Here is a 22,973-nt window from a genome sequence, read left to right as displayed (position 1 = left end):
TATTTTAGTACCATGGAAGGTAGAAATTCTGGTCAAAACCTGTTGGGCTCCTTGTCCCATGATCACATACAGAATTAATCCTTAACATCTGTTATTCAGTAATCTGACCAACCTAGTGCTGGACTAATCAAAGCTTTCTGTCATTCTTCTTCCACCATGCCTAATCTATGATTTTTCAGGGGAAAAAAAAAAAAAAAGACCTCATGGTGAGTAAATATTTTATCTATTTCTTGGTTTCATGGATTCTTTTAGTTATTTTGATTTCTTAGTTATCTGTACTCCTCAAACTCAACCGTATAATTTCTCCATCTCTTTGGTAGCACTCCTTGGATATTTGAAGACACTCCATATGGAAGGTGTTAATCAGATCTCCTCCCCATTATCATTCATCCAAGTACAGACCTTCAATTCTTTGAAAATTCTTTGTATGTCACTCCCTCTGGTCCTCTGATCTTTTTTTATTACTTCACTCTGAATTCTCTCCAATGGTGAATTTTCTGTGAGATCTCTGAACTCAGAATCAGCTTCTGGAAAAGCAGTATCATTATATCTCTTTAGAAAATACAACTTACCTCCTGGTAACACAATAAAATCTGCTCATTTGTTGTACAGGGTCTCAGTGACCACTCTGGGGATGTTGTTGCTTTGTAAACTGCTGTCATATCTGATTTACAATTCATTGAAAATGTGATGCTTTTCTTGGTAATTACTAGCTCTATTCTGAAAGAGTAGTCTCGATGGTGTGTTAGCTGGTGATATTCCAGTTTGCCTCTGAATAGATTTCTTCTCTTCTTAAATCTTGCATATTTTTTTAGTTCTCCATTCTGGTTGGTATTAGCAATTAATATCTCCCAGTTAACCACATGGTATGTAAGCATGCTTTTCTGTCCCTTTTCCCAGTCATTATTGAAGGTGCTAGAAAGGACAATTAGAAATATTTTTTTTTGTTTCAGTTTTAGGACTAACAATTCTCATTAATCCTCACAATGGGATCCACATGCAAGGTAAACTTATTCAACCACAACAGAAATACTATGATGAATAGACAAAACAATTATAAAATGGTTTGGGTTGGAAGGGATCTCTAAAGGTCATCTAGTGTAACCCCCCTGCAGGGAGCAGGGACATCTAGATCAGTTTGCTCAGAGCCCTGTCGAGTCTGACCTTAAACACCTCCAAGCCTCAATCACTTCCTTGGGCAAACCGTTTCAGTGGTCCATCACCCTCATGGTAAAGAACTTAGGTTCCTAACATCAAACCTAAATCTACTCTTCTCTAGTTTAAAACCATTGCTCCTCATCCTGTCACTGCAGGCCTTTGTAAATAGTCTCTCTCCATCCTTCTTGTAGGTCCTCTTCAGGTACTGGAAGGTCACTATTGGATCTCCCCGGAACCTTCTCTTCTCCAGGCTGAACAACCCTAGCTCCATCAGCCTGTCCTTGTATGAGAGGTGTTCCAGTGCCCTGATCATTTTCATGGCCCTCCTCTGTTCTGCCTGTTCATGCCCTTCCTTTGCTCAGGACTCCAGAGCTGGACACAGTAATCCAGGTGAGGTCTTTCAATTTCATGATACCCCAGCTTGTCTTGATATCTAGGATTGCCTTGACTTAGGTGCAGAACCTTACACTTTGCCTCATTGAACCTCATGAGATTCTCCTCAGCCCACCTCTACAGCCTGTCCAGGTCTTTCTGGTTGGCATCCTGTGCTTCGGTCTTATCAACTGTACCACTCAGCTTGGTATCATCTACAAATTTGCTGAGGGTGCCCTCAATCTCACTGTCTATATCACTGATGAAGATATTGAACAGCACTGGTCCCAGTACAGACCCTTGAGGGACACTACTTGTCATCCATCTCCATCCGGACATTGAGCATTTGACAACTACTTTTGGATGCAATCATCCAACCAATTCTTTATCCACTGGACAGTCCACCCATCAAATCCATATCTCCACCTTAGAGAGAAACATGCTGTGAGAGACTGTGTCAAAAGCTTTACAAAAGTCAAGACAGATGACATCTGTTGGTCCTCCCTTGTCCACTGATGTAGTTACACCATCATAGAAAGCCACTAGGCTGGTCAGTGTCATGGACTGAGTTGAACCTGCTGCTGTTATTCACACCATGGCACAGTCATGCCAGCTTGCCAGCTTCAAAAAAGGGAAAGTGCTAACTGGAGCAAAGTATTATGGGGCTTGAAATTCAGATTGCAACATGGGAGGCTTCCTGTTCTGGTTCCTGCTTCTAGGTTCTGGCTTCTTGGAAGTGGTCTCTTTTTCTGCAGGTGATGGAAGGAGTGGGAATTGGTAGCTGCTGGGTTTGGCTTTCTGTTTTATGCTGTTGTTTTTTTTTCCCCATGTATTTCACTGCGTTTCTTCTGCAGATAGGCTAAGCTAAGGTAATCATGCATTGTATTTTTAGATTAATTAGAATATTGGTTAAGGTAATTACACATTGTACTTACGATATCTCATGTTACATTAAGCTCTTACCTCTTTATCTCAGCACTGTGTGTGTTACTCTTCCCCTCACTTTTGTGTTTGGGGAGCAGGCAGGTTAGCCCTTGTGCTAAACCATTACAGTAAGGCAGGACTTGCCCTTGGTGAAGCCTTGGTGTCTCATATCATGTCCCCTTCCATGTGTTCCAGTATAGCTCCCAGAAGGATCTGTTTCAGATCTTCCCAGGCAAAGAGGTGAGGCTGACAGGTTTGGTAGTTTACAGGTTCCTATTTTTACCCTTTTTATAGACGGGTGTAATGTTTCCCATCTTCCAGTCTCCAGGGACTTCACCTGACTGCCAGAACTTCTCAAATATTATGGAGAGTGGCCTTGCAACTACATCAGCCAATTGCTTCAGAACTGTGGGATGCATCTCATCAGATCTGATAGACTTGTGTATGTTGAGGTTCCTCAGATGGTCCTGAACTTGACCTTCCCTTATGGTAGGAGAAACAATCACAGAATGTTAGGGGCCAGAAGTGACCTCGAAAGATCATCCAGTCCAACTCCCCTGCCAGAGCAGGATCACCTATGCCAGGTCTTGAATATCTCCAGAGGGGGAGACTCCACAACCCCCCTGAGCAGCCTGTTCCAGTGTTCTGTCACCTTCACAGTGAAAAAAAAATTCCTCATGTTTCCACAGAACTTCCTGTGCGTCAGTTTCCACCCCTTGCCCCTTGTCCTGTCATTGGGCATCACTAAGAAGAGCCTGGCTCCATCCTCTTGGGACTCACACTTTACATATTTATCAACATTAATGAGGTCATCCCTTAGTCTTCTCTCCAAACTAAAGAGCCCCAGCTCCCTCAGTCTCTCCTCATAAGGAAGATGTTCCACTCCCTTAATCATTTTTGTGGCTCTGTGCTGGACTCATTCAAGCAGTTCTCTGTCCTTCTTGAACTGAGGGGCCCAGAACTTGACACAATATTTTAAATGTGGCCTCACCAGGGCAGAGTAGAGGGGGAGGAGAACCTCTCTCAACCTACTAACCACATCCTTCTTGGCCACAAGAGCACATTGCTGGCTCATGGTCAACCTTCCATCCACTAGGACCCCCAGGTCCTTTTCCCCTTCACTGCTCTCCAGCAGGTCAGTCACCAACCTATACTGATCCATGGGGTTGCTCTTTCCCAGGTGCAAGACTCTACACTTGCCCTTGTTGAACTTCATTACATTTCTCCCTGCCCAGCTCTCCAGCCTGTCTAAATCTCGCTGAATGGCAGCACAACCTTCTGGTGCATCAGCCACTCCTCCCAGTTTTGTGTCACCAGCAAACTTGCTGACAGTGCACTCTGTGCCCTCATCCAGGTCATTGATGAATATATTAAATAGTCCCAGTACTGACCCCTGAGGGACTCCACTAGATACAGGCCTCCAACTAGACTCCGTCCCATTGACCACAACTCTCTGACTTCTTTCCTTCAACCAGTTCCCAGTCCACCTCACTACCTGATCATCCAGACCACACTGCCTCAGTTTAGCTGCAAGGATTCTGTAGGAGACAGTGTAAAATGCTTTACTGAAATCAAGATAAACCACATCCACAGCTCTACCATCTGGTTACGTCCTCATAAAAGGCTATCGGGTTGGTCAGACATGACTTCCCCTTGGTAAAACCATGCTGACTGCTCCTAATGACCCTCTTGTCCTTGATATGCCTAAGGGCAGCACCAAGAATAAGTTGCCAAGGGAAAAAAAAAAAAAAAAGAAAAGTTTTAAATGGCAGCATGTCTGCAGAAATCTGCACGGGTACTGTCTGTTTTTGGTTGATTTTGGTACTTTGTGTCAGTGCTGTTGGCACACCGGTGGAAGAGGTTGCAGCTGCTGGGATACCTTTCGAGTCCACATTTCCCAAACTACCGCAGAAACCCCACTGGTCCTGGGAGACAGCCGTGGCTCTGAGAATCTGGGATGTCTACAGCCCCGCACTAGTGCAGCTTACCGAGCCTCTCATTCCGCAGGCGACACGCTGCTCCCGAAAGCCGTCGAGTCTCTCGAGCCCAGAGCCCCCCCGAGAGCCCGTTCGCCCCTGCAGACTCGAGAAGGCTCAGAGGCGGCGGGCAAATCTCCGAGCCGGGAGAGAGTCCCCCTCCCCTTGCCCCCATCTCGGGGCTGTGGGAGCGGGCTCCAGGGGGTCCCAGTGGCGGGCGGAGCCGCGCCTGTGGCGCCCCGGTGGGGGCCGCTCTCCCAGCCCAGCCATTGGCCGCGGCGCTGCGCCCCCGCCTGCTGGCCTGGCCCGGCCGCCCCTGCTGCCCGCGCTTATAGCGGCGGGACGGCACCGCCGCGCCGGCAGGCTTGGGGATGCGCGCCGCGATGAGCCACCCACATTGGGTTCTGCTGGCCCTAGCGCTGCCCATGGCGCTTCCCGCCCAGCGGTTGTCGTTGCTGCCGCACGGCCAGGATCGCGGCGACACCGTGCTGGACCCCGGGGATGATGCGCGCTCGGCGGCGCTGGAGCTAAGCGCGCCCCTGCGCTTCTATGGTGCCACCGTCCGCTCCCTCTATGTGAGTGTGGGGCCGGGAGGGTCGGAAAGACTGCTGGGGACTTCCCGGGGGACTTGTCGCCTCTTGCCGTAGTGCTTCCTGGCTCTGGGCGGATGAGTGGTGCTGCTTGTTGGCTTTCACGTCGGTGGTGTGAGCGACGTGGTCAGAGGTTGGTCGAACGCTCGAGGGTCTCTTGGGCAAAAGAAATCCACATCCAGAGAGACTGCAAGCTTTGGGCTGCAGGCAGACCTCAGATATGTGTGTGTGCCTCATGGCCGACTCTGCACCCCAGAGCTGTGTATGTGTGTTTATAGCTAATGGAGGACGTCTAGTATATGAAGGTGGGATTGAAAACAGATTGTCTGGAGCAGAGCTGTTCAACAGCAGCCAGGGGAAAGGGAAAAAAACCAAGGCTTTAAATGGCAGCATGTCTGCAGAAATCTGCAAGGGTACTGTCTGTTTTATCATTGTCTTTTTTCCCCTGAAGCCTCATCCAGGCTGGCAGCTGAAGATGCGAGCTAGCATATTCAGAAAGGTCTGAGCAAGGAAGGGCTTTAATCTGATCAAGTTAAACCCCACCTCCCTGTCCAGATGCACCAACGTGCTTTATCACCATGGGTCCAAGATACAACTTTGGAGATCTATTCACATGGAGTCACTTGGGAAACTAGACCTCTATGTAACTGCAGTCATTCAAAATTTGTGTAGTTCCCATGTACTTGAAGGTTCACTATGCTTGCATTGAGTTACATTAGTGCTGCCACTTAACCTATAATTTTCTTCATTTTTCACAGTACCCCTACCTACATAAATCCTGAAATCAGAAAGCCAAGATTTTGAGGGATTCATGTTATGTCTGTGTGGAAAATGGGGTTGTGTTAACTGAAGCTGGCAGTAAAAGTGAAGTAATTCAGAACTATTCAGTGGTGTTCAGATTTGCAGTTGACCCTTAGCTCATTGTCTTGTCTTCCATACTCTTAAATTTGGTCATTGATTAGCCAACACAAAAACACACATTTTGAAGCACAGACACGTTCTTGAAAGATAGTGTTTTGTGTGTCCACTTACTGAGAAAAAAAGATAACAAGTGATGTGTTAGATAAGTGACAGAAAGGGGACAGAGTTTTCAGAGGGCAGTAAACTGATTAACAACATTGGTTTTCTTGAGTTTAATGATCTTGTTACTTGCCCATGCCATAAAATGTGAATGGTTCTAGTTAATTTTTGTCTGGAAGAATATCTGTATAGAGGCCATTCCAGAATCACTTTTAGAGCTCTTTCAGCATAATTACTCAGTTCTAAGGAGGGACAATTGCAATACATGCAAAGTCTGGTGATTAATGGTATTCAGTATCACTCTATGTATTATTCAGAGGCTTTTATCTTGCATTTAATCTGTCACAAGTATTGCAAATCAGAGGCACAGGACAAACCGTGTGGGGTTAGGAAAAGGAGTATACCTGTTTTAGGAAATGCACTGAGCAGTCTTAAATGGACCCCCACAAATACCCAGCCCTATTTTGTATATGGGCAATGAGCTTTTCTTAAACTCTGTGATGTTATTCAGCATGCAGAGTTTGCCAAGGTATTGGTAGAAATGTAATACTTAAGGGAATTCCTGGATCAGATTTTGAGTTGTGATGAAATATGTCTTTCTGTATGGTTCATCAGGATAATGTGACAAGCTTATCTAAATATTTGAGTGCTTGATTTTTGCAAGTTTTGCCTTCAATCAGTTGAAAATTAATATGAGCTCTATTTTTTGTAACAGTTGAGAAGCTGAGTTGTTCGAGTTAGCTCTACCCATAAGTAAAAAGGCAAAGAGTTCTGAGGAACAATTGTTTAGCATCATAAACACTTGTCATAAAGTCCCTGGCAACAAAACTTCTTTCCTTTTCCTAGACAGCAGAGAGAACTTTAATGTAAGTGGAAACAAACTTACACATGCTGTAATATGGTGTTTTCCTAGGCAAGATGTATAATACTGAATCCTATTGCTAACTCATGCCAATCCATTTGTTTTAATAGCACACTTATTTAAGCTTTTTCAGTTTACAGTAGGACTCGCTGATGCAGAAAAGTTAAAGGATTAGGCATTACTTCCTTTTAGGGAAGAGTCAGCGTCCTTCAAGGCAAGCTTGGATCAAATTTTTAATTATTACTTTTATTAACTTCCTAAAGTAATAGTTGGCCATGTTTATATTAGGAAGTTCTGCTGCTTTAACTGATACTTCATTATATAAATTTCATTTTTCAGAACTCTTTTAATCAGTACTATTGAAGTTCTCCAAACTCCTAGTCACTGAACAGGGAAAAATACCTAATTTGTCTGAAACTTTAAATTTTTTTATACACATACAGATACACTTTTTCTTCCGATAGAAGTAGTTTGTTACTTTATTGCTTCCTTCTCCTCGCTTGATTTTTCAGGACGGACCTGTGATAGGGTGTGTGTGACTTGTTCTGCTACAAGCCACGAATGTATGTTAACTATGTGTGTAATCCAGAAGTTTAACATGCTAAAAATATATCTGTGTTTGTTCCTGTCAAGTTAAATAGCATTATACCCTAAAAGGAAAGATGTACCGTACAACTGGTCTTCAGACAACGCCCACCTGAGGCCTGGTCATTTTTTTCTTGTTAGGGTTTTTTTCTGTTTGGTGTTTTGGTTTTTTTGGGGGTTCTTTTTCCTTTTGACAGGAATGATACTTTAATGAAAATCAGTGCCTACCCAGAATTACTATTCACCATCTTTTTCAATATAAATGTATTATTAAATCTGAAAACTAAAAGCATTTTTTCAGTAACGATGAACATTGTTTCTCTGCACTGAAAATCTCTCTCACTAATTGAGCATTTTGTATTTATTTTCATGTGATGGCCTGCAAATGTTTTCTGGGTGATAAGAGTACTTGCAGCCAAACATTCCTTTAACATTTAAAACTACTAACAAATGAGACTGGGATCAGCATTTTTTGCATTTCCTTGAAAAAATTACTTGTTGCATTAAGATAGAAAAAGAATAGTCAGAAATGCACTCCTAATGGGTGAAAAGTGGAAGGCCAACTGTTAGGTCATTTTTTTCTGGGCTCTGCTTTGTTCAGTAGTATTAATTAGTCCCAATAGTGTATTTTCTCTTACTGTTATTTTAATCTCTGCCGTAAATGGGGGGCCTTGCAGCCACAAAGTCTGTACACAGAAAATCTGATGGAGAGGATGGAATTTGTTTAAAATACTTCAAACACCAGTCATCTCTCACAAGAGGATTTAGAGTGGGAGTAGGGGTGATCATATACAAAACATGTAAGCAAGGAGAAGAAAGGGGAAAACTTTCAATTTACTCTAAACGTATTACTTTAAAGGTGTAGTGCATCTCCTTGCTAAAATGTCTCAGCAAGCAGATTGTAATGCCCATCATCTTCCCTGCTGTCTTCCAGTGGTGCAGTGTAATTGGTGACTTTTAATTCTTAGGATAATTTTTATCTTTTCTTTACAGAGATATGAAGCATTTTCTAGTGTGCACGTGTTAGAGAAGTCCTGGGAACCTTTCTGGACTAGATCTCTGTTGCATGTCTGCCTGCAATTGCAGGGTCTATACGAGGGTAACCTGGACTATCTTTTTAGTTCTATATTGCTAAATTTCATAGTTCACCTTAGGATCTGTGGCCACGGTTTAGTCAAAAATGGTGTGAGGAAAAATGATTACAATATTCATCTTCGCCTCCCCCTTTTTAACATTACCTGCATTCCCATCATGCTCATGCAGATCATGTACTGCTTGTAGATCTTAAATACTTTGTTCGTACATAAAGCCAACTTCCCATTTTTGTTCATGATCTTAACTATTTTAGTATTTTTCACTGTAATAGCTAATGAAATTGTATATCTTCAGACAGTACAATCAGTATTAACAAACCATTTTCTGATATACAGTGTGAACTATTTATTTGCTGAGTTTAGCTAACGTTTTTTTGCTAGGCATGATTCAGTTATATACCAAGCTGACTGACCACTAGTCAGTGTCAGGGGCATGCTCTGATCTGCTGGGCAGCCAAAGGAAGGTTCATGGTATAGGTGTCTCATGGATTGAGTTGAATCTGACAAGGTGTGTACTATATTTGAATGAGTTCTCATACCACACTTCTGAGTTGCTCTGTGTAGCAGTAGTAATGGTGGTCCAGTTTTTAAGGGATGATGCCAAGACATTCGTAGCAAACATCCTTGACCATCTTGCACAGTTCATAATTACTCTGTATCATGAAGAATATAGGTAGTACTGGCTTCCTTGTTCCAAATGTATGTAGTAGAAAAGGGGAAGAAAAATTTAGTGACAATGAGAATGATCAGAGCTGAGGAATAACTCTTACACAGGGCAAGCATGAATAGGCTGATGGTCTTCATTCTGGAAGAGAAATTACACAGCAAGAGAGACTAGGAAGTATTTGACTGGTAGTATGTTCCAATACAAAAAACTACAGGCCATAAAATGCAGCTAAGAGCCAGACTGAAAACAAACAAAAGTAGGAGAGATGTTGTGGTATGAGTCATGGGTCTATGGAATTCCTTTTTAAGGGATTTTGTGGATGCATGAAGTTTATATATGTTGAAGGGAAGACTTAACAGGATATTCACTGATGATGAATAGTCAAACCACAGGGAAACCCTTGAGCTGAATGTGGCTGGAGGCTGGTCAAAAGAATATGGGCATGTCCTTCTCTTGTTCTGCTCAATCCATAACCTAGCAGGTATGGTTCGGCACAGGCTATGTGGCTATTTGGCATTGTAGTCTGAGTCACAGTGGCCACCATAACCTTCCAAGCATTCATAAAGATTGTGTAACATTTTGAACACCTAGATCTTGTGAAAAGATCTAGCAGCAGTTTGTTCTTGAAATCCCTGTGAGTTCAAGAATTCCTGTGAGTGAGATAAATCTGTGGGGGGATTGCAGTTTTAGTTTCGTATCTTGTGGTTTTAGGACCTCTGTCCCTTTCTGAGTCATGCGTGTGTAGCAGCAGCTGCAGGTAGTCAGACATGTCCTGTTATCAGGCCAGTCAACACTTCTACACATTTGTTTGTGTCTGATTCTAACAGTGCCATACATATCTGGAAGAAGAGCCTGGGACAAAAAGCTGTGTGTGAGCAATTTAAGCACTGCCTCAAGGCCTGACAGCTGTAGTCTTGCTTGCTGCTTCTGAGTGTGCAAGTTAGCTCTGGTTTGCCAAGGGAGTTTGACTGTCACACTTGGGCATTGCCCTAGCATCTACCTCTATGTATGGATGTGTTTATTTCATTTTTAGTCAAGAGGTGGTTAACTACAAGTTATCTCACTGACCAGCTAAATCGCACTGAGCTGGTAGGTATGGATTTTCAGATTGGGAATTTAATTCATGAAAGTGCACTCAGCTATAAGGGAATTTACAGAGTGGCCTGTATGTGCTATAAAATTTCTGTCTCCTAGTCTCTATAGCCTCAGGTATTTGAGCTGTGCTCACAGCATATCCTAAGAGTGAGCAGCACCTTGTTGCAGTCAACCTTGCTTGTTGCAGTCACAGTAGCAGAGGTGTTTCTAGGAGAATGGCTGTAGTGAAGTGAAAATTAGAGCAGGCAAAGAGAAATCTGTACGTCTTCTCAGAAGACTTTCACCAAAGGTATTGCAGCATTTAAACATGGAACAGTTTTTTGGGGTGATCATCTCTTGTGTACATCAGTTCTTTGCTCAGAATTTGTATCAGCTTTTGAGGCAGTGCTGCAGTAACAAGGAAAGCTCAGCTGACCCACTTGTGTCCTGACTCCCTAACTTTGTTTTCATGAGGATGACAGCCTGTTGTGCCATGACTTATGGAGGGAAAGGGATGCAGGGAGAAAGGGTCAAGACAGAACAGTTCCGTTTCTCCTTTTGTCCTGCCTTTTTTTGTTGTTGGTTTGTTTGGGTTTTTATCTCATTGACATGAGGTTATTTTGAGAATGGGCAGCTTTCTAAACTGTCCAGATTAAGCATTCTTATCTGCCTTCAAGGTAGAAGTCCAGGTTCCCAGGGGGTATGCTAGGACTTTGATACTGCTTCTCTGTAGTCCACCCTGATTTACAGCAGGAAAGACCCTAGCTAACTGCTTAACCAAAAAGGAACTGTTTCAAATATTTGCTTCATCCTCGCCACCCCAGTCATTTCTTTGTAAAACTGCTCTTCAGGAGAGTAACAGTTGAAAGTGTGAAGAGTTTATGGTCACTTGGGGAAGGTCTGTATGGAATTCCTGACAGATTCAGGGGATTGCACTGGGTCTTGTTCTGAGAAAGATTTGGCAACTTGTGAAATGTTGTGGTTATGTGTATTGCTTTTAGAAAGGATGATAACTGTCTGAAATTTAAATAGCTAATATTTTGTCTGTGGGAGAAAGATTGGTATATCTCTAAAGCAGACCTCTGATTTTGGGCAGCTGAAGTCCCAGGACTGCTGACATGGAATATAAAACAAAATCCTGAACACATTCGGTTACTTTACAAATACAAGACTGACTTTTGACTCTATTTCTTTTGGAAATACAATAAAAATATTGTAATCTAGAGCATGTGGGTGTAGTAGACAGCCACAGGAACAGTATCTGTCTCATAATTTTGACCTTTTTATTAGGTTGCCACTAATGGGATTATTGCGGTGAATGAACCTTCGAGTGAAGAAAAATATCTTGGTCAATTCCCAGTCAGTTTTGGGGCTATTGCTCCTTTTATGGCTGACCTTGACACAACAGATGGACGTGGAAATGTGTATTACAGAGAAGATACATCCTCAGATGTCTTGCACATTGCATCAGACTATGTCAAAAGAGGTTTTCCTGAGACTACTTTTGATCCCAGCAGTGCTGTCATTGTTACCTGGAAGCTTGTAGCTCCTTACCAGGCACTGGGAGAAGATCATGCTTTGGAAGAAAAAGTAAGCTCTATGACATGTTGGAGGCATGTTCAACTGAAGCATAACACAGTAATCTGTAGTTTTGAGGGCCTGAAATCCACTGCATTTAAATGAATCCTGTACAGTTAAGGATATATTTTGTTGTTGAAAAGGCTGTGGTAAAACAAAACTTTCCATAATTTTTGCTTGATTTTTACAGTATTTTTTTTCAGTCAAAAGAAAATGCTTGCATCTGCATAGCTGATTGCTTTATATTCCTTGAAGACCCTTACTTTGAGTGTTAAGTGTGATGTGGTAATAACTGAAATAGTAGGATATCCTGCCCACCATCTGTGCAGTATAATCCAGTTGTCTTGCACTTGTCAACAGACTTAAGTCATTTGGACATCAATCTATCTAAATTCTGATAGGTAGATAGACTAATAGGCACTTCAAACCATAAATGCTTTTTTGGACAGATAACATTGCATTTGCAAAAAGATGCTTTGTATCTAGTATTGAATGAAGAATCAGTTAGAGTTTTGTTGTTGGTGGTTGGTTGGTTGGTTGGTTGTTTATGTTACATGCAAACCATTTTCCCTTTTTAAATGATGCTAGGTACTATCCTGAAAATATATGTAACTTTATGCACTGTATTACCCCATCTGATGAGCCAGCTCACGGTGTATAAACTTGAGAACATCACCACAGCTGAGCAAATCTTATTTTTCCAAAGACAGTTTATTGTGGGTAACTTGACACAGTAATGATTCTGCACTCTGATATCAATGAATAGCTGACATCTGAGGTACTGTCTCAATGGTTCCCACAATATGTAGGCATGCTCCTACAGGAAAATCCTCGCAGCAACATGAAACTTGAACTCTTCTTCAAATATTCCATTTATAGAATTTTTCTGTTTAGTCTAACACATCACTCTCTGTATTTTAAGGAGATGATATAGCATCCTATACATTTGGTTACATATTTACTACTTTCTGCTCAGGCTCTCTGAAAAATTTTAAAGGCATAGCCCTAAACCACCACAACATATTACAGAACTCAGAATTACTGTTTCAGGCAGCCTCTCTGCCTATTTCCAAACAGATTTAACTTACTTTTGATAATGATTTCTTTTTAACGTCTTTGAATGCTAAACTTAAAACTGCCTAAGCAAAACATAAGCTTGTGTAGTATTGATTTCTCCTAGGAAGTAAATGACATGTTATGTGTGATAGAAATTGTTATCTTGACTGTGTTTTTAAAAAAGTTATTCTGTTTTCTATCTTGACTATTTTTCCATGAGTAAATGGATGTTAATTTTTTTTTCCTCAGAGAAACACATTCCAGGCTGTTTTAGCCTCTTCTGACTCCACTTCCTATGCTATTTTCCTTTATCCAGAAGATAGTTTGCAATTCTATAGTACCTACTCCAAGAATGATGATGGAAGAATTCCTGCTATTGTTGGCTTTAGTCAAGCTTCTACAAACTACTACTTCTGGGAAAAGCCAGGATCTTACAATATCATTGCTAATGATGAAGACAGCATTAGAAACTTGCACAAGTACGCTTTTCTGTTTGTTTAAACTCCTCAAGAAAACATGGTGTTCCATATTTTTCTTAATTATAACATAAGCTGATGATAAATAATAAGATCCTATTAGCTGTGCATGAGAAATCAGAAGTCTGCCACTGATAAATGTCCACTTTCTTGAGAAATATGAAGACTTTGGTGTAATTTGTCAAAAGTCCATAATTCCATTGTTTACTGGTAGAAGCTGCTGTATACTTAGGCCTTCTAAATATGGGCTTGAAATTCTCAAGAAGAGAGATCTGGGTGTGGAGAAGAAATGCTATCCAAACTGTTAGGGGTGTTTCATAGCTGAATCAACTTTACCTGTATTTAAGTATGTAGCTAGGATAGTTTGATAGTTTTGTCCTGATATTTCTCAGTGAACATTTTGTGTAGGCTATAAATACCACACAACCTGTGCTTGATTGTTTCGATTTGGCATTATTCTTTTCTTTGATAGAAGCAGCAATGCTGGGAAACAAGGTCTTTGGGTGTTTGAGATTGGTAGCTCATCTGACAGCATTGTACCTGCCAAGATCAGCAACATTTTGGAGAGTCTAGAGTCCAATGAACAAGAACAGGAGATGACTTCAAAACCATTTATGTTGGACTATGGCTCCACTGAAATAAGACAGCTGGATGTCACCAGTAGCACAGACAGCGCAGAAGAGGATCAGCACCACATTACATATAGTGTCCCCCAGCTAACTGCAGAAGACTTTCTGACTTCATACCAAGACGTAACAGGAACACCTTCAACTGAGTCTTTTTATAGTCATCAAGATTTCCCAACAGCAAAAGCTCCACCTCGCCAGTTCCAGGTCCAGCAGTTCCCCCCACAGCAACCCCAAGTCATAGATGTGGACGAATTTGATGAAACTGGTATAGGTAAGGTCTTTTTTTCACAGCTTGGGCACTTCTAAGATGCAGAAGCTGAAAAAATAACAAAACCAAAAAAGCCCAACAAAACGAGGAACACTCTCCCCCCCACAAAAAAAAAAAAAAAAAACAAACAACAAAACCCAAACCAACCCAAACCACAGACATGCAAGAAATGGAACTTCTAAAGGAATAATCTCTTTCCTTCTCAGTACCTTTGTATGTGAAAATCTGGACACATTTAATAGACTTGCTTTATTCATCTTGGCACTTAATTTGCATCTCCTCTCTGATTCACATCTCACTGGTCCAGTAAACTAGTGCCCCAGACAAGCACCAGAGAGCATATTTACTGTGTGTCTGTGGAACATGAATCTCTCCTAAGGAAAGATTCATATACGGATAATTGTATTCCTAAAGCTGATGCATTCTTAGTGGCAACTGGTCCCTCCTTCTCTTTTGCCCAGGACTGTTGTTAAAAGTGTGATCTTAAGTTTAGCACATGCATTAAGTGACTGTTCCTGGCAAGGATATTATGATCATTTCTACTGAAACCTAGCTTATTTCCTTTCATAGATGTGCTGTTGAAAGCAGATGTTTTAGCAAGGGTTAGGAACAGTAACTTGTAAAAATTGCTGGCTAGGGTTTTATGGCCTGAAATTTTACAAGGGTGTGATTAGCAATTCAAATTTCTGAGGAAGTGTTTATAGAAAATACAAAACTGGGTTTGACTGCCTGGGTGTTAAATGTTTCTTGAAGCAGATGTGAGAATTGTTGCCTTCATGAAATAACAGGGTAAGCCAATTAGGTTTACAGGGTGCATCAGTTGGTGTATGGTCATGGTTACTGTACCAATGTGTTTTGTTCTAGGTTGGAAAGGGCTCTTTTAGCTTTGTTTTGAAAATAAAGACTGGTTATCATTGTGGGAACCCCAAAAGGGAGTGATAACGAAATGTTTAGATGGCCTTCATGTCTCTATGAGGCCCTGGAGGTGAGAAGAGATGTTGTACCCAAACTGTATGAGAAGGGGTTGGGGGTAAAAAATAACAAAGTGCTGCATCTTTGAAGCAGATGGGAAAGGCAACTGGGGAGAAGAGCACCTGTTAAAATAAAGATAAAACGGTGAGCTTAGCTGGGATAGGCTGTGGGAAAGTGGAATTGTAACATTCACATATACCTTAATTAATAGGCACCGGCTCTGCAGGTCTGGGCCACTTGGCTCACCTTGCAGCCATGGTCCTGCTCTCAACTGGTCTGTTAGTTTGTATCTCAGCTCATCGTAGTGGAACTGGCTGGACTGGGACCACTATAATTTTCACAATTCTCAAACAGTGCCACAAATATTGTTGCGTATTTAGTTTCCCTAAAACAGTTAACTGATCTGTATTAATACAGATCTGCTGCAGTCAATAGAACAAAACAGTTTTCTAACATCTGATGCCCTAGTATTTTCTGCAGAACTGTTACTTTCATATTACAGTTGTTTGTTTTCTTTAAAAAGAATAGAAGGAAAACTATCCAAGGTAGTCTACAGATATTTTTAAACTAAATCAGGGATATGTGAATATTAATTACATGAAGTGGGTCTGATCTTATTTTCTACAGTGTTTCGCTACCACACAGATGTCCAACAGACCTGTGCTAACAACCGCCACCAGTGCTCTATTCATGCTGTTTGCAAAGATTATCCCAATGGATTTTGTTGCAGTTGCATTGCTGGTTACAAGGGAAATGGCAGACAATGTGTAGCAGAAGGTAACTTTTTTGAAAGTAGTACGGTATATGTGTAATAATTGCTTGTGGCATTCTTGAATCAGGTGACCTGTTTGCAACACTAAAACCACCATGGTTAAATACTTCTTGAAAGTTTATCACTGAGTTGTATTGAAAGATATTTTAAGAAATTAGCTATATCTTGGTGTGATTTTTTTTTCCTTTCTTTCCTTTGAATGAAGCCAATTATATTTTAAGTGGTCAGTTACATACATCATGCATTTTAGCATGACTTTCTAGAAAAAATAAACTCTTACATAACTGACATAGCTTAATAGATAATGTAACAGTGTTTATTGTAAGAATTAGTTGTAAAGTTCCAATATGTTCTAATCTGATTGGTCCCCACTCTAGAAATGGACAGTTCAAAGGGGATGAACAAATCAATTTTGATCATCAAACCAGAGAGCATGGCTCCTCTTTGTCTGACTCTTAAGCTTCTTTACTAAAGGGCTAATTTGCCAGATTTTTGTTAGTTATCTGTTTAAACTTTGTTCTTGTGTAAAATCCATAAAGGAATTTCTTATGTATACAATTGTAATCCTCGTAGTGACTTGATTCACAGTATAGATGCATTTCAACAACTAAAATAGCTGACTGCAGGCTTTGTGTTTTATGAAGCAGGAAAGCAAAACCTACTACTTAGCTTTCAGTTCATAAAACTGAACTTTACAGATAAAAAAAATAAGGATCTTATGATAACAGAAATTGATTTGCAGGTAAAAAATTGTATACAGAAGAAAACCATCACTCCACATGAGCTACTTCTGTAAAACAAGGACAGTCTTAAACAGTCAATAATTTTGAGTGAAGATATTAGAATAGCTTGGAAAAATCTATTCTAACACCTAATGGTGTTAGTTTTCTAATAGGGAATGAATGCATTTACATTCAGTAGGCATTGATATGAAGTGTGATATTCATATGAAGTGTGATATTCAGAAGAAACTTCTATATGCCACTTCCTGTCAGAGAGACTGTAACAGCTTAGGTTGTTTATGGAGTTATCCTTGCAGACAAAATTGTTAATTAGGATAAAGGACATCTCTTTAGGTGATTTTGGGCACTTAGTGATCTGTATAGTGACACACAGAAACTCATGCACTTATGTATGCACATAAGCAAAGTAGCACACTGTTTATAGACAGTTTCCTGTCTGTTGAATTCTGTGAGCATTTTTTTTGCCATTTATTTCCACACTAACTTTTTTGAACACTCTGAACACATTCCTTGAAGAGTACAGGAAAACTGTAATTTTATTCTGATGCATTGTATTGATTTGCCAGGTTCTCCTCAGAGAGTCAATGGGAAGGTCAAAGGAAGAATCTTCATAGGAAATAACCCTGTTCCAGTTGTATTTGAGAATACTGATCTCCACTCCTATGTTGTGATGAATCAAGGGCGTGCCTACACTGCTATCAGCACAATCCCAGAGGTTTTGGGGTATTCTTTATTGCCTCTTGCATCTATTGGAGGTGTCATAGGATGGATGTTTGCTGTGGAACAGCAAGGATATAAGAATGGATTCAGTGTTACTGGTAACTTCTAAATTAAAATAATGTTCAAACACTGCAGTGTTTTCCTCTGTCTTAAAAGAAGTGCGTATTTAGAAGCAATATAAAATGAATATCTCTATTCTGATCTGCAAATGGATTCCTTTGTAATCAGATTTGTCACTGGTTTTCTTGTTTACAATGCTCAATTTTACCATTGGCGTGCAAGCACATGAGTTTGTTAGAATGAAGAATGGCTTGGCCAATTCCTGTGCAAGAAAGAAATTCTTGACAAGGACCTGATTTTTGCTACTGAAGTGTACAGATCTACTAAAAAATGCTGCCTCTATAGCTACAAAAGGTCTAACATGTTAATTTGCCTAAAAGCAAAACAGAAATTAAAACCTCACCTCATGAAGATACGGAATTCTGAACAGATGCAGTTTCTGCATGAGATGCAAATGATTCTGTTAACTTATTTGAGGGAAACCCCAGTTTGCAATTATAGGTTTTCACTGGAGTTTGAGGTCACATCTGATTGGTTGTGCACATGCATCCAAGCTGTAGGTCCAATCTGTCTGAGGATAATATGTGTTTGTTTTGAAAATTCCATCCTTTACAGCCCTGTGCTGTGAATTTAGTTGAACATAACCTTTTGGTTTAGGATTTCCTTGGATTTGGTGTGTTTGAAGTTTTTTCTGGAATTTACAACATACGTTTCACTTGGTTTTAATTAGGAAACATATAGTGGATTTATATCCTAGTGTAGGTTTTCTGTAATACATAATTCCTTTGCCTTTTTAACTGGTAAGATAAGGCCTATTACTATTAGCTTTGTTGGAATAATTATTTTTTCTAATATAAGCAACCCTGCTTCTTCAGACTTGCAATTGAGTGTGTTCAGTGCTTGCATTATCCAAAGGGTATTATCAGTATACTTCTGAAAGTTGTTTTTGTAAAAAGCCAAAATATTAGCAATATGCTGCAGCAAAACTTGCAGACAGTAATAATTTGTATTTCATCTCCCAGAAGCAATACTTTGAATAGAAGAATTCGAAAACATGTATTAAGTGGTTTAACTAATGTTGCTTCTTTAGGTGGTGAGTTCACACGACAAACTGAAGTTACTTTTCTTGGCAACAATGAGAAGCTGGTTATAAAGCAGAAATTTAGTGGAATTGATGAGCATGGTCACCTTACCATCAGCACAGAAATGGAGGGAAGAATACCTGAGATCCCATCTGGTGCATCAGTCCAAATAGAACCATACACTGAACTCTACCACACTTCTAGTTCTGGTAAGGATCTGAGAACGAAATTATAAGATAGTGCACATTTCTCAGAGTAGAGGGTAAGACAATCTGGAAAACATTATTTTATTCTTAGTGAATGTATTTAGGGCCTTTAAATTTCTAGAAAGCTGGGGATGCTTATTAAGAACAGATCCTGAGAGAAGACAGATTTTGAGTGGGACAACACAAATATTTATAATCTTTTTTCACTGAGAAAAGGGTGAGGTTAAGTTTCTCTGAATTGATGTTTGCAAACTAGTCTTGTGTTTCCTTTTCATTTGTCTTATTTTTTACACTTCTGATGGCAGTCATACAAGTTGCAAAGCTATTTGTAGGTTCCACAGCACTTCAGTAGGAGCTGTACTGTATACCTTTTAATGGTAATCAAGTGGACTTTGGTCTCGCCTGATGAGACTGAAAATCAATTATTTATCAGTATGTATCATATAAACTACATTGCAATGACTGTGCCTTGTATTTGTCAGTATTATTTGAACTGAAACTGACCAGAAAATTTAGGAACATTGTAATTCTCATAACGGTTTCCTCCATAGTCTCTTTACTACTTCTCTCCTCTCCATCTCTTTGCTATCTCAGACTGAGATTTGGTAAGAAAGCCATTTGTCATTTCAGTATTTACAGAGGAATCTGCCTTATTTTGCTTTCTTCTTTCTGGATAAAATTATGGGTATTTCAACACAGCAAAAAGAAAGTGAGGTTGGAATGTTGCAGCTAACCAGCCAGCCCAGCTACCAAAGAGCAATAGAGGAAGCAGCCTGTGGTGCACCCAGGTGCGTGTGGATACTAGAGAGAGTACACTTTGCTCCAAGGGCACAATTTGATTCCTAGAAATAGTGTAAAATGGTTTAGTTGCATCATCACTGCTTTATATCTGATACACATATATATTTGGTAGATGGCGATGAATCCCACTTGCTTCTCTGCCTGTCATTATGAACTATGAGGAGGAGGAGCTAGAGGCAGCAGGAAACATTTGCTTTATGCTTCATAACTTCAGAGTTTTGGAGGAGTTGTTTGGGCAGCATGTGCTCTTCGGAGTGCCTGCCTTCTTGGCAGAAACTCTGTCCCCAAGAAGGAAAAGTCAGGGGCTGGAAGATTCATTAGGCTTGATTTGATTGATGAGTACTCAAATAGTTATCCTTCTGCTGTCCTATTACGTATTTGATAGACCATTGCTTGATGGAAATCCAAGTCTTGCCAGCTGTTCTAGTGTATTGATACAAGTGTGTTCTGGTGTTCAGATGAACAGTGGATTTCTGAGGAGCTTTTTGTTGGTAGGAAAATCCACAAGCCCAGATCTGCTTTGAAGTTTTGGTCATGTTTTTTTCACAGTATAGAAAACTGCTCTGAAGCATACAAGAGCTTTCAGACCTGCATCTTCTTTAGAACTCTGTCCAAATCCGAGGCCAATAGACCACAATGAACTAAAACTGGGTGTAGTTTTGTGCTAGTGAGGTGGCTCTTGTCCCTCTTAGCTTATAGATCCATTATTTAAATTAATCTAAAAAACCCTTTGAGTTTCCCAAGTTGGATTTTCCTTTCTTCACCTGATAACCCACAAAATAAATTAAATTTTTTAAATATGTCAAAATAAATTGTCTGCCTTGCTCCTCAAGGCTCTGGTATCTGAGAACAGAGTAAGCCCATTCAAATGCTCATCGCTTTGCTTGGAAATACATCCATTTTCCTAACTTCTTGCCTTTGAAATTTCTGTTCACACCACTCAGCCTGTATCCCAAGTCTACAGAGAGCATTTGGCAGAGTGTTTGTGCTCTCAGTTATGATTGCCTTGGTTTTTGATACGTTGCAGTGATCACTTCATCATCCACAAGGGAGTACACAGTGACAGAACCAGAAAGGGACGGGGTTGCTTCCACATACACAGGTGCCTATCAGTGGCGACAGACCATCTCGTTTGATGAATGCATTCATGATGAATCTCACCATGCTGCTTCTGCTACTCAGCAGCTCTCAGTGGACAGTGTGTTTGTCCTGTATAACCAAGAGGAGCAGATTCTGCGATATGCTATGAGTAATTCCATCGGCCCAATCAGTGGTATGTATGAATTGGAAATCTTTCTTTTTGTCTTTTGTAATTAAGAACAGGCTTCTATATGTTTTTATTAGCCTGCCTAAATTAATTAAATTAATTTATTTAACTTACTAGTTTTTATCCATTTAATACTAATTAATATTAATTATTAATTAATCATTAGTAATATTAATAATTAATTGAGTATTACATTAACTAATTAAATTAATTAGTTATATTAATTTGTTCCATTAGTCAGTAGAAGTCTGGGTCTATCCATTAAGAGAAAGCTGACTGCTGAAAGTTTGTATTTTCTTAGGGAAGAGTAATCTCCTCTTGAAATTCAGAGGAGTTTGCATCTGGTTCCATGAAATGCTCTTGGCATACCAGCTTAAATCAATTTTTGCTCAAATACATGGAGCATGTCATTTATTTTTACCTATTTTGTAGTTCCTCTATTAATTTGTTGTTGTTATATTGTCAGAGCAAGGGGCAAAAGAAGGGACTAAGATTTGCCATTAAAACAGCTAATTTCTGTAATTTATCTTGAAACATAGTGTTTTATCTTTGGAAGGTAGGCAGCCTAGGTACATTTTCTTGGTTAAGCTGTTCAAGTTTGTTTATTTGCACTAAAATCAGAAAAAGCAAAGGTGCGATTTTAAAATTCACGCCAGGTTAGTACAAGAGAAGGCTGTGCTCACTTTTATTTATTACAAAGATAAAGTTCTACTAATTAAAATGAACAAACCAAGCTGTTAAGAATCGCATTTTGCGTCTAGTATCAGTGGCTGGAAGATGCATTACCTTTGTCAGTCTTGCTCCTTAGAGGTTTTTGTGGATTTTCTATTTATTAACTCAGCAGTCCTTTGTACAAGTCACAAGGTTTATAGGTGCTGTTGCCATGTCTGATGAGATTCACCTGCACGTCCACTTCTTCCTGATCAAAAAAAATATTCTCTTTCATTGTTACATGTTTACTACAAGCTACCTCCTTCTGAGCCCTCGCTGAGTGCTGTCACTTGGATAGAATTGCCCTGGCTAAATATGGTCTCTTTTGTCAGATGGTTCTGCTGATATTAACCGGAATCCTTGCTACACCGGTACCCATAACTGTGATACCAATGCAGTGTGTCGCCCAGGGACTGGAAATCGTTTCTTCTGTGAATGTTCGATTGGCTTCCGTGGAGATGGAAACGTTTGTTACGGTATTTGGAAACTTTCATTGCAACATGACAGCTAATATAGATTTTTTTTTTTAAACTAATTTTTTGCTGGGAATGTATTTACCCTTAGGACTAGCTAAAATTAATCAAAACTAATCAAAATTAACTGTTCTGAAAGGCTGGTTTGGGAAAAGATAGGTTAGAGAGATTCTGGGGTAGCTGATGTATCTCAATGATCACAGTAATCAAGTTTAACTGTCTTGAAGGGTCAAACCTGCATATGTTTTTTTTAGCTTGCAAAGCATCTTTTCTACCCACTTTTTTTTCATAAAACCTGTGGGAATTTAGCTGTGAGAAATGTACTGTAATGCAAGTTCTGGTTAAAAGGAATCAACTGAGTCAAAAGATCTTGCGGGAGATAAGGAACAGCATATGCACATGCATGCAGAGCCACGGATATGTGGAACCCACTGAAATAATATTTTTCAGGATCTGCTTTGAAAATTCCTTCTGTTAAGGAGACTTTCTTCCCTTCTCTGCTCAGCTCTATATTCATGATGTATTTGGGATTTGTTTTATAATAAAATCGTAGTAGAAATACTTATTTTCAGGAAGTGAAAAGATTAATGAAATATCACATCAGCCCCAGTAGTTAACTGAATTGTACTGTTATTGGTTTTGGGCGTTTTTTTGTGGTTGGTTGGTTTGTTTGTTTTAATTAAAACAAAACAAAGCAAACCCCTAACAAAACACAACCTTCACACACCCCCCCCAACCACTAAATTGACTTGCAAATGAAGTAACAACATCACACTCTCCCTGTTAGTCCTATGGTGCTGTGAGGTGAGCATCAATGGATTAGAGATGTATATGGGT

General features: G+C 40.1%; 1 protein-coding gene across 1 annotated transcript in view; it reads left to right on the top strand.

Moving 5' to 3' along the window:
* The first annotated feature begins 4,801 nt into the window (after nucleotides 1-4,801).
* Nucleotides 4,802-22,973, top strand: part of NID1 (nidogen 1) — a 45,109-nt gene continuing 26,937 nt past the window's right edge. The window contains exons 1-9 of the mRNA XM_054399316.1: nucleotides 4,802-5,005; nucleotides 11,613-11,912; nucleotides 13,206-13,435; nucleotides 13,905-14,332; nucleotides 15,929-16,078; nucleotides 17,383-17,634; nucleotides 18,687-18,887; nucleotides 20,713-20,958; nucleotides 21,996-22,139. Of these exons, the coding sequence (XP_054255291.1) occupies nucleotides 4,802-5,005; nucleotides 11,613-11,912; nucleotides 13,206-13,435; nucleotides 13,905-14,332; nucleotides 15,929-16,078; nucleotides 17,383-17,634; nucleotides 18,687-18,887; nucleotides 20,713-20,958; nucleotides 21,996-22,139 (2,155 nt within the window). The remainder of the gene's footprint in view (nucleotides 5,006-11,612; nucleotides 11,913-13,205; nucleotides 13,436-13,904; nucleotides 14,333-15,928; nucleotides 16,079-17,382; nucleotides 17,635-18,686; nucleotides 18,888-20,712; nucleotides 20,959-21,995; nucleotides 22,140-22,973) is intronic.

The sequence above is a fragment of the Indicator indicator genome, chromosome 2 (genome assembly GCF_027791375.1).
Source record: "Indicator indicator isolate 239-I01 chromosome 2, UM_Iind_1.1, whole genome shotgun sequence".
Classification (NCBI taxonomy): domain Eukaryota; kingdom Metazoa; phylum Chordata; class Aves; order Piciformes; family Indicatoridae; genus Indicator; species Indicator indicator.
This window is presented reverse-complemented; position numbering and strand designations above follow the sequence as displayed.